At 34.0% G+C, this 18,128-nt stretch overlaps 1 protein-coding gene across 1 annotated transcript in view; it reads right to left on the reverse strand.

Annotated features, from left to right (window-relative positions):
- The window catches only part of IGF2R (insulin like growth factor 2 receptor), a 135,573-nt gene that overhangs the window by 91,523 nt on the left and 25,922 nt on the right, over positions 1 to 18,128 (reverse strand). Inside the window, exon 2 of the mRNA XM_031937531.1 lies at positions 8,441 to 8,577. Coding sequence (XP_031793391.1) covers positions 8,441 to 8,577 — 137 coding nt within the window. The remainder of the gene's footprint in view (positions 1 to 8,440; positions 8,578 to 18,128) is intronic.

An 18,128-nucleotide genomic window follows, 5' to 3' on the forward strand; every position in this document is an offset into this window, starting at 1 on the left:
GAAATAGAAGGAGAAAATAGATAAACAAGGTAGATAATATAAAATACTTGGAGTCTACCTGATAAGACAAAGTCAAAATCTTTATGAACACAACCATAATACATTTTTCACACAAATAAAGTCAGATCTAGACAATTGGAAATATATTAATTGTTCATGGGAAGATTAAGCAAATATAACAAAAATGACAATCCTACCTAAATTAATCTAGTCAGTGCCATAACAACAAAACTATGAAAAATGTTTTATAGAGTTAGAAAAAATAACAAAATTCATTTGGAATACCAAAATATCAAGGATTTCAAGGGAATCTACGAAAAAAAAATGTGAAGGAAGGTGGTCTACCCATAACATATCTCAAAATCATAAAGTTGTAATTATCTTATTTCTTTTAATTAAGTGGTAATTATCAAAACAATCTAGTACTAAGAAAAAGCAAGGTGGATCAGTAGAATAAATTATAATAAATGACCAGAGTGATCTGATATATGTTAAACCCAAACATCCACACTTTTGGAACAGAAACTCATTTCACAAAAAATACTGGGAAAACTGGGAAATAGCATTCTAGAAACTTGCTATAGACTATTCCTCACACAGTAATTTACAAATGTTTATCTGAGGGCTTAAAAGCTGGCATGGGAAACATGTAAAACAGGCTTACTTCCATTATGATGTGACTATCAAGCCTAAAGAGAAGACAACCTAGCTAAAAATCACAAAGATTGCAAATTACTATATAGAAAACAATTAGTCATTACATAAGATTCAAAACTTTACAGAATACACATTTACTATTAAAGTTTTTCTCTGATTTTCCTTTATAAATCCCTCTTAAAGAAATATGACTATATAATCAAAGATTATTAAGGTATAAATAACAAGTATGAATACTCTTAATTTATCCTTATGGCAGCATCTGTGGTGATTTGAACAGATTCTGTTAAGTAAAATAGGCAAATGAGATGCTTGATAATAGTCAAACAAGGCTTGGGGAGTGGGATAAAAAAAAAGGAAATATCAAGGATGAGAAATTCAAGAATTTTTTTTTTTAAGGTAATAAAGAATGTGCATGACAACCAACCAACCAGACATATGAAAATGACAGTTGATTAATTTTGGTAAACAATTTTGTGTAGAAAGAAAATAAATATGTCAAGTTTCTGAAAAGAAATGTTAAATTATTAAGTGATGAAAGAAACATCAAATACCTTACATTTTAGTCTTTCACATTTTGGAAAAGATCATAACCAGTGATGAAACAATGTTTCCAGTATGACATAAAAATGAAACTTGCATGGGAAAATGGCAACATTTCTGAAACTTGTGTCAAAAAACATAAAACTGTATTGATTTATTTCTTTGTCAGCAATGACAATGCACACAGAGAATTCATCCATGGGGTCAAAGACTCAATGCAATTTTACTATGCATTAATTCCTCAGCTTTTGAGCAATGGAAAAGAACAAATTATATGTGGCCCCATAACTGACATTATAGAGAAAATACTGCAGCACATAATATAGATTTTTATAAGGTTTAAGTTCAAACTAATCACTCAACATTATATTTACCACATTCTTAAACTTCACCTTAGTCATGGTTGTTTCCAAAGTTCCAATTTACCCTTAAAAGATGAAGATTTGATGCTACAGTCAATAATCATAATTCATGGAGTTTTATTAGCTTCCACTTGGACAATAATTTTCAAGATGTCATTTTCTTCATTAAGGTTTTCTACCCCTTTTCTCAAGCTATTAATTCTCTTTTCACATGTTTCTTCAATAGCTCGAGAAACTTTTTTTTTCATTTTTTTTTCCTTCTTTTCTCATGTGGTTTTAAATTTTTGTTGGGCTCTTTCTCCTCCTCCTATTCCCCTGTCAAATCTTGCTTTTCAACTTTTTCTAGGAATTCTTGTTGTACTTCTATGTAAACTGAATTTTTCTTTGAAGCTATGTATGTAGATTTTTTTAAAGTCATTCTCTTCTGTTTGTATCTTGAGCTTCTCTGTCACCATAGTAGCTTTTGATCTAGTTTTTCTTTTTATTTATTCACTCAGTCTGCCAACCTTCTTAACTTTGGAATTTATCTTAATGCTGGGCTCAGTATACTCCATGGAAAGCAAGTAGAACATCTATTCTCAGGTTCTGTCCTTTTACATCCTCTCTTGCTTTCATAGCTTAATACAGAGGCCTGCAAGATTTCCAAAAGTGGTGCAATGTGGGGAAAAGTCTATTCACTATCTTCTTTGTCTGAGTATAAGTTCTTGACCCAGGTTTGGAACTATTGGCTTTTCCTTGGTTGGAAGTTTCAGGAAATTGCTAATGGACTCAGTCACTGTTATCCCACTGGAATGCTGGGCAAATTTAGAGTGTCTGATGTGATGGTTCCCATCAGGTCTGCGACTCCAATCCTGTTTATTGAACTGCAAAATCACATGCTGAGCTAAAAGAAGGCTAGAACTGAGTCAATACTCTGCTCCTGGGATCAAAGTCACAAAGCTATGCATGTTTTTTTTTCCTAGAACTTGTTCCTTACTCAGTACACAACTAGAACCCATGCTCACAACTCCCCGTTTCCATCTTACAGATACAATCCATACTATGGAAACAGATAACAAAGCTGCCAGATGGAACCTATTCCTGCACCTAGTACTAGTTCAGGAGTCTCTAATCTCTTTCTAATATGGCACTTGCTAGTCAACTTTTAATCAGTTCCTGGTTAATGGAATGAATGCTTCTGACCAAACCCTGAACCCAATTCTCACAGATGTACTCTCTATTCCTGAGCTGCCCTGGGCAGAAAAAATGACTGTGCCTCTCTCTTGCCTTTCCCAGATAGAAACTGGTATGATACATTGTCGAACAGTGGGGCTAGTTCTACTGTGTCCGCTCCTTCACCATCCTGGCTCTACCTCCACAGACAACACTTGACAGAATACAAAGTTCTAAAGATAGTTTCAGAAGGGGAAACCCAAAATTTTGCACAAAGTTAGCATTTTTGGAATTATAGTGCTGACAAGATCATTCATTAGAATGTGTGGAATAACAAGCAGTGCCTTAAGCATAAAACCTTCCCTCCTACTATGTCTTCTTCCCAATGCTTTCATCTCTATCCAGCTGAATTATAATATTCTCCAGATTCAAGGCCTTATGAAACCTAATTCTTTTTTTTCTTTTTATTTATTTATTTCTCCTCTTCATTGACAGGAATACATCCATGATGTGAGGTATTATGATAAATCAAGTATGTTTTTACTAACCACTTACTATAACAATATTCTAAGCTCTGAGGATACAAAGAGAAAAAAATGAAATACCTCCTACTCATAGGAGTTCAATATAAGGAAATCCAATATGTACATATATAAGTATATAAAGAACACAAAATATAAACAAGGTATTATAAATACAAAATAAATAAAAGGTATGACCAAGTGTTTCATGTTCTAGTAGTTCTATCAACATTGATAGAATATTTTAAACTCCCACCCACCCACCCCATTGACTAAATCTCAAAGAAATAGGGAAAAAAAGGCCTCCCATATAATGTATAGCTCTCATCACTTTTCTTTGTTATATAATATTAGATATATAGTTATTTTCAACTTGCATATTTATTTCTTTCCTCAGGAACTTCTTTCTTTTTTTTTATTTTTTTATTTTTTTTATTTTTTGCTGAGGCAATTGACTTGCCTAGGGTTACCCAGCTAGGAAGTGTTAAGTGTCTGAGACCAGATTTGAACTCGGGTCCTCCTGACTTCAGAGCTGGTGCTCTAACCACTGCGCGACCTACCTGCCCCAGGAACTTATTCCTAAAGCAATATTTTCTGTTCCACTGGACCTAATCAACAACTTTATGACCTGAACTGGCAGAAGTGTTCCCTATATCAATGTTTACAGGCTGACTCTCCCCAAAACAGAAGAAAATGGGGAGCTGTAAGTTCTTTAGAACAATGACATATGATATAAAAGTAGAAAAATTAGTTTCAGCAGGTAGCAAATATGTAGGATGGACTACCAAAAAAAAATGAGTTAAGAGGCTGATACCCCCAACAAGAAATGATGGGGGCCTCATCTAACATGAAAGAAAGTCAATACTTAAAACACATTTGTAGCCAACCACTATCCCATAAAATAAGTATTGTAAGAATTAGGGCTAAAAAAGGTACTTTAAAAGCGATATATGCTATCATTTTCAGGCTATAGATTCACATTCCTTGGATCACAATAAATACAAACAATAAATTTTGGCCTGTTTCTAAAGCTAGAAACCACAACTAGAGATCTAAAACCAGACCTCTAACCCCAAGGACAACCAAGAAATGCAATCTCTTAAGAAAACCAACTCATTTTCTTCCTAAAAAAATCTTGAGTCACAGGCAAGATCCAGTCTTTCCAAAGATCTGCATACTCTCCCACACATGTACATATTTCTGAAATTGGTAACATCACAGAATAAAAATGAATTTCATAAATACATACTTAGGCTGTATAGAAAAAGGGAAAACCCAAGAGTGTTATATATTTGCTCTTCTAGAGTCTGGATGACAGAATTTTTACTCTATTAACCCTCTCCCCTACATGTTGTTCTTCTGAAAAGTACTCAAGAATTTAATTTTTGCCTACACTTTTTTCAGTAAATTAGGAAGCTATCTACAAAACTGATTCACCATGACAGATACAATTTTTATTTTATTCAGATTATTTTGAATTCTTCCTTTTATATAAAAGATAAATAATTTTATATATTCCTGAGATATAAGAAAATAAATTTTTGTAACTTAAATCTTACTGTAAATACACTGGAAGAGGTAGCTGTTAAACCTGAAAGGAAGTTGGGGGTAGGGGGATAATGTGTGTTTATGTGTGTATTCCTTCTCCCTCCTCCCCCACTTGTATCACCATTTTTTATAACAAGGAACAGGGAACCTGCAAAGAGCAGATTCCCAGTATTTAAGGAATTTGGCTTTCAGACAAGATCTATTGTTTCACTGGTACAGGAAGCTCCAAAGGGAAACGTATCGCAGGATAGGCTCACCCACTTTGCAACTAATATTCTTAGAGAGAGCTTCTTAGTATATCAGGGGAAAGAAATTAATCCATCAAGATTGACTTGGAAAAATCTATCTCCTATGCCAGAAAGCCTCTCATTTGTGGTACACGAAGAATTTAAAAAGGCAGAGAAAGACTTATATGAAGTAACAGAAGTAAAAAAACAGAAAAAATATATACATAGCAATAAAGCGAACAGAAAAATAATGAAACAAAACTTAATGTAGTGCAATTATTTTTACCAAAACAACAATTTGGAACTACTACTCCCACCTGAAATCACTAAACTGTGTGTACTTCTTGATCCAGTGATACCAGCACTATATTTAAGAAATTCAAAGAAAGAGGGAAAAATTACTAAAGAACCAGAAACAAAGATGATACCAACTATGGGAAAGTAGTTTAAAAAATTTTGTTTTATGAATATAATAGACTATTAGTATAAAGAAAGATGTGGTGATATGGAGGTTTGTAGGAAAATCCGTATGAATTGATGGTGAGTGAACAAAACCAAAACTACAATGTATTCACTAATATTATATAAACAACTCTCCTTCAAAACTCTAAATTTCACAATGACCAACCAAAACTAGAGAGGAATTGTGATAAAGCATGCTATTCACCTAATGAGAGATGATACTCAAGATGCAGAATAAGCCATCTATTTCAGATTACGTATAGTGGTTTGAAGGATTTTTTTTTTTTTGAGATGGTAAGGTGGGAAAAAGTTATTAAAGAGAATAAGGGATGATAATATAGAAGGAAAAGGAAAGAAAAAAGTTAAGTCCATGACTTTAAAGCAGACAAACCAGACAGCTTTGAAAGCTACAGGTTGGACTTATTAATAGCAAGCTGTTCATAATAAAAGTATAATTTCATGAAAATGTCCATTGATTTGGTGCTTATTAAGAATAAAAATAAAATAATAACTAAAGTGGGACACTATATATGATACACTGTACTCTTTGCTAAACTGGTGTTTTTATTCTTCCCCAATTTCTGTTAAAAGAAATGGTTCTGTTGAAGTAGACTGCAGAATATGTTTGAAAATGGGCAACATAAAAAAATATCAATTAAAAAATTTTAAATAAAGAATCTTATAGTTCATCATTCTATAAAGAGAAATCCAATTACAAAGCAAATCATAATCTAGTTTTGTCTTTTATGAAAATCTGATTTTGTACATTAGGTTCACTGACAGTTGTTTGTCATATCTCCTTGTGTTTCATAAATTCGTTTTATATATATAATTAACTGTCTTTGATATCTTTTGGCACAATGTATTTTCCTGTTTAATTCTTTTAATTAAATTTGTTTTGCCTCTCTTGGTGGAGGACTGCTACCTCTCATTTCAGCTGAAACATAGTTTTTCTTTTAGTTTCTTATTTTAATTTTGTGTGATTTTGTTTCACAAATATCTTGTAAATAGAGTATTGTTAGATTCTGCTTTATAATCCATTCTGATATTCTGTTTTATGAGTGAATGTGTTATTCATGTTCAGAATTGTTATTATCATTTGCTTTCATCTTGTCCTGTTTTATATCTTTCTTTCATCCCTGCCTCCACTTTATAAAGAAGATGTTCTTAGCAGCTGTGCTCTGGGTTTGATGCCAATCCAGTTTTTCCCTTGCTTCTCTTCTTTCCCTTGCCCAAGAATTATTTATATCCACAGAGTTTAAGCATAATTCTTATCACATTGTTTAACATGGTGCTTAATAAGGTAGGGAGTCAGTGCTTAATAAATGCTCATTAATTAATTCATGGAAGTGTAGACTATCTATCTATTTATCTATGCAGCTAGAAGATAGGTTTCAGTGAGAGGGTACTAGGAGCCAAGGGAAGATCAAAAAAACTTTTATGTGGGTCAGGGGTGAGAAAACTTTTTTCTGCCAAGGGCCATTTAAATATTTATAATATCATTCATGGGCCATAAAAAATTATCAACTTATAGAATTTAAGAGAACTCTATAAATGGGAAGTTGTTGTACCTAGTTTTCAGCTAATCATTATGTGAGGTTGCCTTTACAAATGATTTTGGGGGAGCCTTAGGGCCCATGGGCTAGACATTCCCTACCTGTAGTATAACGATTGCTTTTGGTGAATCTAAAAGGAAGATAAGTATAGGTAAAAGAGAGTTGGGAACAACCATTGCACAATCACAGAGATGAGAGAAGTATGGAGGTTAAATGTAAGTAACAGCAAGAAGGCTATTTTAGGCACAAAGGAGAGAAATATATAGTGAGATTGGAAAGACAGGTTGGGGTTAGCCTGTGGGAAGGTCTTTAAGTGCCTTGCAGAGGAGTTTATATTTTTAACTTGGAGGAAAGAGGGACATGTTTAACATATATTGGATTGCTTACTGGCTAGGGGAGGGGATAAGAAGGGAGGAAGAAAAATTGCAAGGGTGAATGTTGAAAACTATCTTTACTTTTTTTTTAAAATAAAGCTATTATCAAAAAAAATGGTAAAGTTTACAAAAAAAGAAAAATGACAAATGCTAAAGGGGCTATGAGAAAAATAAGTATATTACAGCACTGCCGTGGAGTGTGAACTGGTCCAGCCATTCTGGAAAGCAATCTGGAACTATTCCCAAAAAACTATTAAGTTGTGCATACTCTTTGAAATCTAGAAATACCACTAGAACTCCCTAAAAGATAAAGAGGAAATGTGCCCACATGTACAAAAATTTATGTAAAAGCTCTTTTTGTGGTGCCAAAGAATTGGAAACTGAGAAAGTGCTCATCAACTGGAAAACAGCTGAACAATTTATTTATTTTTGAATATAGTAGGATACTTTTATCCTTAATTAAGAAATTATGAAGGGGATGACTTTGGAGAAACCTGGGTACTCTGATTAACACAATGACCAATGATAATTAGAGGGCTCATAAGGAAACATGGTACCCACTACCTGAGTTAGGCAATACACTCAAAAGTACAAAATATTGGTTTTTGTTTTTGGACATGGACTAGGTGGCAATTTGTTTTACTTGGCTACACAAATCTGTAGCAATGGTTTTGTTTTTCTTGCATTCTAAGTAAGAGAGGGAGAAAAGGCAGATTTTCATAACAAGCAAATTTAATTTTGAAAATGAAGTTGTGATAAAAAATACTCTAATATGGTAGCTTAAAGAATGTTAATGAAATATTCAAAAATCTTACAAAGCTAGACCTTTTTAAAAGGACCATCTCAACTTTTCCACCCAATGACATTTGACAAACAAAAAATCCTAAAAATCTCAACTTTAAAATAGTTAAAGAATATAGAAGCCACAGGGAGAATAAACAACTTCACATTTAGGATATAATCACTGCAAAAGTTTATAATGAAGAAGAGTCTTTAGAACTTATTTTTAACAGGTTTTTTAAAAGTAGATTAACTTACCTACTGAACGATAAGATAAATTCTTCAAATCATATGCACAGATGGCACTAGACTCACATTTGGGAAAACTCATATTTCCACAGAGATTTATTTTATAAAGTATACGTCTTTCAATATCAGCAGCTTCCCATGTATAACTAGGAAGAAGAAAAAATAATCATTACATTCTAGTAAAAATAAAACAATTTTACAAGTCAATTTTGTTTAAGAAAGCCTCTATAATTAATAAATGCACTTCATTCTTCCAAAGTTACCATACTGTTGTTCTGACTGCAAGTAGAGAACAATTAACTACACTTCCTAAAATGATAAACTTTAAGAGGGGAAAAACACATGAGTATGTGTGGATTTATACTGGCTAGATTTAAGAAAAAGTACAGCTTATATAAAGACTACTATGATAGTCCTCCAAAAATCACAATCTGTACATTTCTAGCTCATCACATTACTTTCATCTTCAGGATCAGATATATAACTAGCCCAAAAATCAAAAAATAACAAAGCTGAAGGCAACAGTCAAGGAAATCTAGACCAAGGTCTTTCATTTTGCAGTAAGGAAAATGATACCCAGAGAGATTAAATGATTTCCCTAAAGTCACAAAGATTCAAGGCAAAATCAAGATTAGAATCCAGTTTCCTGGACTCTCAATTCAGTGTTTTTACACAACAACAAATATCTTACTGGGAACCTATTGAATGTAGGTAAGAAGTGCTTTGAGGGGAAAGGAAAGAAGTAGTGTAAGTACAAAGAAAATACCATCTAAGTAGGGAAACAAAGAACAGTTAAATAACAATAATAATGCCTTAAAATTAGGGTTAAAAAAAAAAAAACAGTAATGATATCTTGTGTTGAAGAGTTAAGTAATAAATAGTAATGTTTTAAATTTCAATTTAGACAAAAGTATAAGATATGCATGACCAATAAGAGATACAGACTGGTTTTAAGTTATGATACTCATTGGTTTTATTACTACTTTATAATATTATAATCTAAATCTTTGCTTCCCTTTACAAAATAATAATTAATAGCTACCACTTTGGTTCAGGTCCTCATCATTTCATTCTTCATCCATTACAAGAACTTTCTAACTGGTCTACCTGCCTTTTTCCATTCAATCCATCCTCCACTGAGCTACCAAACTAATCATAAAACACAAATCTGATCGTGCCATGCTTCTATGAAAAAAATCTCCCTACATATTTTCAGGAATAAATATAAAATCCTGTTTGGCTTTTAAAATCCATTATAAGATACCCATTTACAATAATACATTGTTGGTGAACTGGTCCAACTATTCTGGAAAGCAATTTGGAATTATGCCCAAAAGGCTATCAAACTGTGCCTATCCTTCAATCCAGCAGTGTCTCTACTGGGCTTATATCCCAAAGAGATCATAAAAGAGGGAAAGGGGCCCACGTGTGCAAAAATGTCTGTGGCAGCCCTTTTTGTAGTGGCAAGGAACTGGAAATTGAATGGCTGCCCATCAGTTGGGGAATGGCTGAATAAGTAATGGTATATGAATGTAGTGCTATAGAAAATGATCAGCAGGATGATTTTAGAAAGACTTGGAGAGAAATGAACTGATGCTAAGTGATATGAGTAGAACCAAGAACATTGTACATGGCAACAATATTATGTGATAATCAACTGTGATGACCTGACTCTTTTCAATAATAAGGTATTCAAGCCAATTCCAATAGACTTGTGATGAAGAGAGCTATTTACATCCTGATAGAGAACAATGGAGACTGAATGTGGATCACAACAGTATTTTTCACCCTTTTTTGTTGTTGTTTACTTGCTTGTTTTTTATCTCATTTTTTTTCCTTTTTGATCTGATTTTTCTAGTGCAGCAATGATGAATGTATTAGGATGTTGAGAGGAAATACACGTTTAATCTATCAGATTACTTGCTGTCTAAGGGAAGGGGGTGGCAGAATGGAGGGAGAAAAATTTAAAGCACAACATTTTACAAGGGTGAATGTTGAAACTATCTTTGAATATAGTTTAAAAGATAAAATGCTATTTTTTTTAAATAACCTACCCCTTTACTACTTTTCCAGTTTTCTCACTATTCTCTATAATACTGTAATCCAGTGACATAGGCCTTCTCAGTTACTCAAATAAGACATAATCATAATATCTTTGAAACGTATTTTCTCACTAGTTGTTCTTCCTCATCTCTACCTCACAGCTTCTTTGAAATCTCATCTAAAATCCCACCTTCTATCTGAGCCCATTCTCTCCCCCATAATGCTACTGCCTTCCATATGTTGATTACCTCCAATTTACCCTGTGTTCAGCTTCTTGAGAAGTATATAGCTGACGTTTGCGTGTTGTCTCCTCCATTAGACTGTGAGCTCCTTGAGAGCAAGGATTATGATCCTGCCTTTCTCCAATGCTTAGCACAATGCCTGGCACTAGCTGGTTCTTAATGCTTAATGACATAAGCACCAAGCAGCCCAAAGTAAGCATCTGTGAATTTACCACAGAAACATTGAAAGAGAATAGCAAAAACATCTTCAGGAAAGGGGGGGAAAAAACACCATTCTATTTACCAAGATTAATTAAACGTACCTACCAATGGCAGCTAGGATGTGAGGTTTCAATTAAAGAAAAAAATAAAGCAAGCCTATCCAAAAATAGGAAATGAACAAAGGTGTATGTGATACTTATTCCAATTTATCCTATGCAGAGCTGTGCTTACTGTTATTGGTATGTGGTCTCCCCCACTAGATAAAGGTCCTTGAGAGCAGGGACTGACTTTTTCTAGGTATCCCCAGTAAATGGATGCAGCCTGGTGGAAATACAGGTAGCTTAATAAATGTTTACTGAATAACAAAAGTTGAGATTTCTCCAAGCTCTCTAATTTACAACCTTCCACTTCCAGATACTAGGGAACAATAGGGTTCAGTCATCTAATAATACTTTTTATCTAAACCTGTGATCTTTATCAGCCTAGGCAACTCCCACTCACAAAAAAAAAAAAAAAAAAAAAAAAAAAAAAGTCAATCAACATCTTATACAGTTGCCTCAGGCATCGAGAGAGTAAATGAATTAATTGCACAGGGTCACACTAGTTTCTGGGGTGGGGCAGTACTTTAACTCAACATCCTAATTTAGATACCCCTGGCCAGGTGTCCCATCCCAACCTATCTTTCATTTAGCATTAAGCCTGGTGCAAAGCCACCAGGCAACAACATCCTCTTCATCATCTAGATACCTAGTCCCTGTCTATACCAATATACTGAGCAGTGAGTTTAAATATCAATAGTTAGTTAAGCTAGGGAGTACTCCAAGCATTACTCCTGGAGCCAAGAAGACTTAGATGGCAATCAGAAAAATACATCATAAGCAAAGTTTTAAGAATGCAATATACACTCTAGACATTGTAGTGGCAAAACATTTGCCCAATTAGCTGAACCTGAATAATCCTCAAGGAATACCAAAACTAATATTCAAAAGTTCATGTGCACTTCAAGAATATTAAGATCCTTACAAACTAAGGAGGGGCGGGGGGGGGGGGGGGGGGGGGGGGGGGAGGGAGAGGGGAGAAGGGAGGAAGCAACTTCCTAACAAACAAAAAAATTTTAGAGGGTTGAATCACTAAATTGTTTTACACAATTTAAGGTACATGAGTGGTTTGTAACGTGATGGCAGGATAAGTAGGAGAGGTATCAAAAGTGATGTCAAAAGAGACAGTAAAATCTTTTTTTTTAAATGCACAGAACAGAAGGAAACACTGATAAGCAGGGCAGTTTTATAAGTAATACATGGTTATTACATTTTTTTTTAAAAAGCAAGCAACATGAAATTCAGTTTGAAATACAATTATTTTTTAACTTGTGAGATGCACAGATATAGATATATATGGGCAAAACTCTTGGCATTTAAGTTTAGGACAGAAAAATTTTTTTTAAAGAAAACAGATGATGCCAGAGCAAGAAAAAAATGTATAGACACATAACATTTCTACATATACATGTATATATTCCCTTTTACAACTTAGAATCTTGCTGTTATACACAGCCCCGAAATCTCTGATCAATCTGCAAATATTAATATATTATGTATATTAACATGTGTATTTTTTTACATGCATGACAACAGAACAAGTGAAAAGACAATCTTTTAGAACTGACTGATTAGTCAGTGTTCATAGCTGGGGAGGCAGAAGGCAATAAAGATTACTCCGATTAGGGGAGAAGAGGATAAGAAGTCTAACTCTGATCACAGAAACTGAGCAATAGAAGGATAAACATTACCACTATTTGAATTTAAAACACTCTAAATAAACTTTCATCTTTTTGAAAGCAGACAAGGTACAAATCATCAAAAAAAAAAATTTCCCCTCAAAAAATTCCTGGTTTTTAGGGGTCTCATTAAATTGGCTTTGGGATGCTTTTCTGTAAGAGATGGCAAAAGTACTTCCTTTTGGGAAGTAGATTATTGTCATGTCATGTAGCTTGGAGGATGAAAATGAATCCAGACCACAGTCATATGAGAAAAATTAATAAGGAAGGTTTCAAGACATTTAATAGCTACATGGAGAACAAACACCTAAATGATATCATTGACAGCACTTATGAATTATGTCTGAAACAGAAATTCAGCAAGAAAATGATTCCTACAGACAATACTGAAAAGTTATTCCATAAAATGCCTCAACTGTCCTAGAATTCGTCAGATTACAGATTTTTTTTTACAGATAGAAAACACAATGTAGTGGTTAGAAAGCTAATCTCAATGGTCTAGGTTCAAATCTCACCTCTAACACACACAAGTCCTTTAGATTCAGTGCCCCTACACACCTAAAACTAAATGTGGCAGATACGCATTATTAGTGATAGCTTCCTCTCTTTGCACCAATGAAATCACTGGTCTGGGCCCACCATTAGATATATAGATTTATGTACTAATCCATATTTGTATAGGAATATGAATGTCATATCCAAGACATCTGAAAAAGCTCTCCCCAAAAATCTGGAGGGCAAGTTCACTGAAAAAGCAATGAACAAAGACAAATCAACTGATATATAAAACCTGGTAAACTGAAATAGTCACTGCTATGCTCATACAAGATACTATTTCCCTGGTCAGATATCTGATCCCCCCCCCCCCTAAATTTGTCTACTCTACATTTCATTCCTTGAGGAGCCGTGAAGCTCCTGAATGGAAAATCTAGAGCCAAAGGACTGGAAAGGAATAACAACAAAAAAGCATTTACACTGTGTTTTAGGATGTATAAAATGGAGCAACTAATAAATGGTCAAAGGATAAGGAACAGGTAGATTTCAGATGAAGACATCAAAGTTATATGAAAAAAAAAGTTCTAATTCACTATTGATCTGAAAAATGCAAATTAACACATATCCCAGGTACTACCTCACACCTATCAGATTGGCTAATATGACAGAAAAGAAAAACAATAAATGTTGGAAGGGATAAATGAGATATATTGGTACACTAAGTACTAATTAGTGGAATTGTGAACTGATCCAACCATTCTGGAGAGCAATTTATAACTTTGTCCAAAAGGCTTTATAAAACTGCCTATCTTTTGATCCAGCAATAGCACTGCTAGGTTTGTATCTCAAAGAAATAAAAAGAAGCGGGAGAACTTATTAGTACAAAAATATTCATAAGCAACTCCTTTGGAATGGTAAAAAAAAAAAAATTTTTTTTTGAATTTGAGGAGCTGCCCATCAACTGGAGAAGGATGAATATGACCATGCTATCAGAAATGATGAGCAGGCTGAGCTCAGAAAAACCCAGAAAGATTATATTAACTGATGCAAAGTGAAGTGAGAACCCTCCACACATTAACATCAATAATGCATGATAAACACCTGAAAATGACATGGTTATTCTCAGCAGTACAATGATATAAGACAATTCCAAAGGACTCATGTTGAAAAATGCTATCTCCTCCTCCAAAAAGAAACAACTAATGGAACCTCTCAAGATCAAAGCATACAATTTTTCACTTTCTGTATTTTTGTGGGGCTTTTTTTTTCCTTTGGGTATCTTCTTTCACAATAATATAGTAATGTTTTGCATAACTGAACATATATAATCTACATCAAATTGCTTTCCATCTCAAGGAGGGGGAACTGAAGGGAAGAAAGAATTTGGAACTTGAATATAGAGGATCAACAACAAGCAGATCTCCTAAAAAGCTATGCAGTTCTTGAGTTAGTCTCACTAAGGTTTTTTTGTTTTTGTTTTTTAATTAGTATTTAAAATTGTCTTTACATTTGAGAGAAAGAAAAAAATTTTTTTAATTTGCAAAATGCTTTGCATGTTATCCTTTTTTTTGTTGTTGTTCTCAATTCTATGAGGTAGTTAACATTTTAAGATTTTTACTGATTAGGAAACTAAGACTAACATGTTAAGTGATTTACCCCAAGTCTAGCTAGTAGGAAAAATTGAATTGGGTCTTCCTGACAATTATCTACTGTGACATTTACACTTTTTAGAAGAGGAAACAAGCCTATTCAAACAAGCACATAGACAATTTTCGACTAAAACACATACAAGAAGTACTAATGCCTCAGAATTGGGGAAGGTATCAAATGAAAAGAAAGGGAAACTAATACCAAATTGATCCCAGGACAGGGAAGCAATAAAATGATGAAATTTGGCTAGTCTCTAGTGACATCGTGGGTCAAACTACAAATTAAACTAAGTTTAAATTGTGCTCCAGACACAAGGTGGAGAAACCTTGATTAAATCATTTCATGTGTTAGTCTTAGTTTGGGAAATGAAAAGTGAGGGAGTTTAAAGGAGAGATTTCAAAGTGACAAAACTGCTTAGTAATATTTTCTAGTTGAATGGACATGCTTTTGGGAAATGGCTGCTGCAGTTTTTCTCCTGCTTCCCTTTCTTCATGAAATCATTTCTTCCCCTTATTTTTCCTGGGCCCTGTTAGCTCATTAAAAGACCAGTAATTTCAATAACTTACTTCACCTTTCTTGAACCTCAATTTCCTCCATCTAGAAAATGGGAGAACTGAACTTATTGAGTCTTCTAGTTCTCAATCCTATTATTCTCTGACATAGGCAAATCTTTGCTCAAGTGCAATTTAATTGCTTACTAGTCAATGGCCACAAACTGCATAGATGAGGGTGACATCTATGCAAACATTATCTGAGTCACAACATAAGCAGGCAAAAGGGAAATGATTGGAAAAAATATCTAACCAACATATAAAGGAACTGAAACATGATATGAAACACAAGAAGTAAAATCCTGATATTATTGATTTTTTTAAATTTTTTAAATATTAAAATTGTAACTGTATTAAATTAAATAATTTTTAAATTTTTTAAATATTAAAATTGTAACTGTATTAAATAAATTAAATAATTTCTCCACCCCCCACCTCAAATTGGAGAAAAAAAATTGAAGCAACAACTTCTCAAATGCCCATATACATAGCAAACACTGCTAGGACAGTTTGATTTTAAAACCTCCTTTTCAATCTACCATTCCTCCTCCAAATCCTGTCCAGTGCCCTAGGACTATGAAATTTTGCTCAATTTATCCAGTAGTAATTTAATCCTAATTAGAACTGTACCACTGACTGTATTCCCAAAAAGATCATTAAAAAGGGAAAATGACCCACATGTGCAAAAATGTTTATAGCAGCCGTTTTTGCAGTGGCAAGAACCTGGAAAGTGAATGGATTACCCAAAAGCTGGGGAATGGTATATGAATGTTATGGAATACTACTGTTCTATAAGAAATGATAATCAGTATGATTTCAGGGAAGCCTGGAAAGATTTATATGAAATGATGCTGAGTGAAGGGAGAAGAACCAAGAGAACATTGTACACAGAAACAAGATTATGTGATGACCAATTCTGATGGATTTGGCTCTTTTCAACAATGAGGTAATTCAGGTCAAATCCAATAAACTTGTGTTGGAGAGAGCCATCTATATCCAGAAAGAGGACTATGGGGACTGAATGTGGATCACAAAAGTATTTTCGTCTTTATTGCTGTTGCTTGCTTGCCTTTCCCCACCCCCACCCCCTCATTCTTTTTTCTTTTTGGTCTACTTGTTCTTGTACAGCATGATAAATATAGAGATATGTATAGAAGAGTTGCACATGTTTAACATATATTGGATTGCTTATTGTCTGGGAGAGGGAGTGGGAGGAAGGGAAGGAGAGGAATTTGGAGCACCGAGTTTTGCACGGGTGAATGCTGAAAACTATCTTTTTATATATTTTTAAAATAAAAAAACTATTAAATTAAAAAAAAAAAAAACCTAAAATAAACTTTTTAGAAACCCTGCTCTCCTGAGCTTAAAAGGACCTATTCAAGGAGTTGTTGCGTGAGCCTGGCTTTGGAATTCACAAAGATAAGCAAAAATTTTTGTAGCCCAGCACTGAACACATTTAAGCACACAAAAACATAAGCCTATTCCAAAAACTGAACCTGCTTATTTCAAACAGATAACAGGTCATATCTCTTCATGTCACTTGAATTTTCCTTTTTCTATGGCATTTGCTCTCTAAATATCCCTCACTATACATTTGCCTCATGTACTCAATTATCTTTCTCATGTATATAAAACTCCTCAAATGTATGATTGTTTCATTACCTTTTTTTCTCCTATGGCACCCAGAACACAGAAGTTGTTCGATAAATTTTTAATAATATTGAATTGGAAAAAAACAAACAAACAGCTGGGACACTTGACATGACAAAATCTCACCAACAGCTCTGATAATTTCAAAGTGTTGGACAGATTCCAAATGGGAATTTATAATATAACTGAGGTGAGATATCATGAAGATCTTAGTCTGGAGCTAGAGAGAATCATAGACCCCAGGACCTAGTACATAGAAGACATTTAATAAGTGCTTATTGATTAATCACCCGATTCAAATTCATTTTATTTTGCTTTGAACCTAGACTCTGACTCAGAATCCAACACTTTTTCCACTATACCATAACTTTTTATACAGCAGAAGCAATTTCCACTCTGTTGATAGAATGTAACAAATGGTTACCACAATAAAATTCCTATGCAATGGCAAAAATTAGGCCAATTCTTCAGAGTTTGTTATGATATATGATCTTCTCTATCCTTTCAAAGTCTTGAGTGAGAAGATTGCAAATAACACTGGCTTGGTTCAATGTGACAAATCCTCTCTTAAAGAAAACTTTAGGGGCAGGTAGGTAGCACTGCAATTAGAGCACCAGCCCTGAAGTCAAGAGCACCCAAGTTCAAATTTGACCTCAGACACTTAACACTTTCTGGCTGTGTGACCCTGGGCAAGTCACTTAACCTCAGTTGCCTCAGCAAAAAAAAAAAAAAAAAAAAGGAAAACCTTATTAGATCATATTGACTTAGAGATCACATGCTATTTTTTTCTCAAGTTCTTTCTTCCCCTGACAGCATATTTTACTACTGGCTCCTGAGGCAGTTTTGCTTTCTCCTCACACCTCAAATAGCCAAACCTCTTAAGAGAGGCCTTTGTTACTAACCCATAATTGCCCTCTCTAAAATAACTAATAGCTTATTCCCTTTCTCTCACTGACTGCATTTTCACCATCATTTGCATCCAAATTTAGGCTCTGAGCCCTAGAGGGAAGAACATATCCAAATTTACCTTAGCCATCTCAAATTCACTTTGCAGAAAGATAACTGGTTAGCTACTAACTGATAAGTCC

This window comes from Sarcophilus harrisii, chromosome 4 (genome assembly GCF_902635505.1).
Source record: "Sarcophilus harrisii chromosome 4, mSarHar1.11, whole genome shotgun sequence".
Taxonomy (NCBI): Eukaryota; Metazoa; Chordata; class Mammalia; order Dasyuromorphia; family Dasyuridae; genus Sarcophilus; species Sarcophilus harrisii.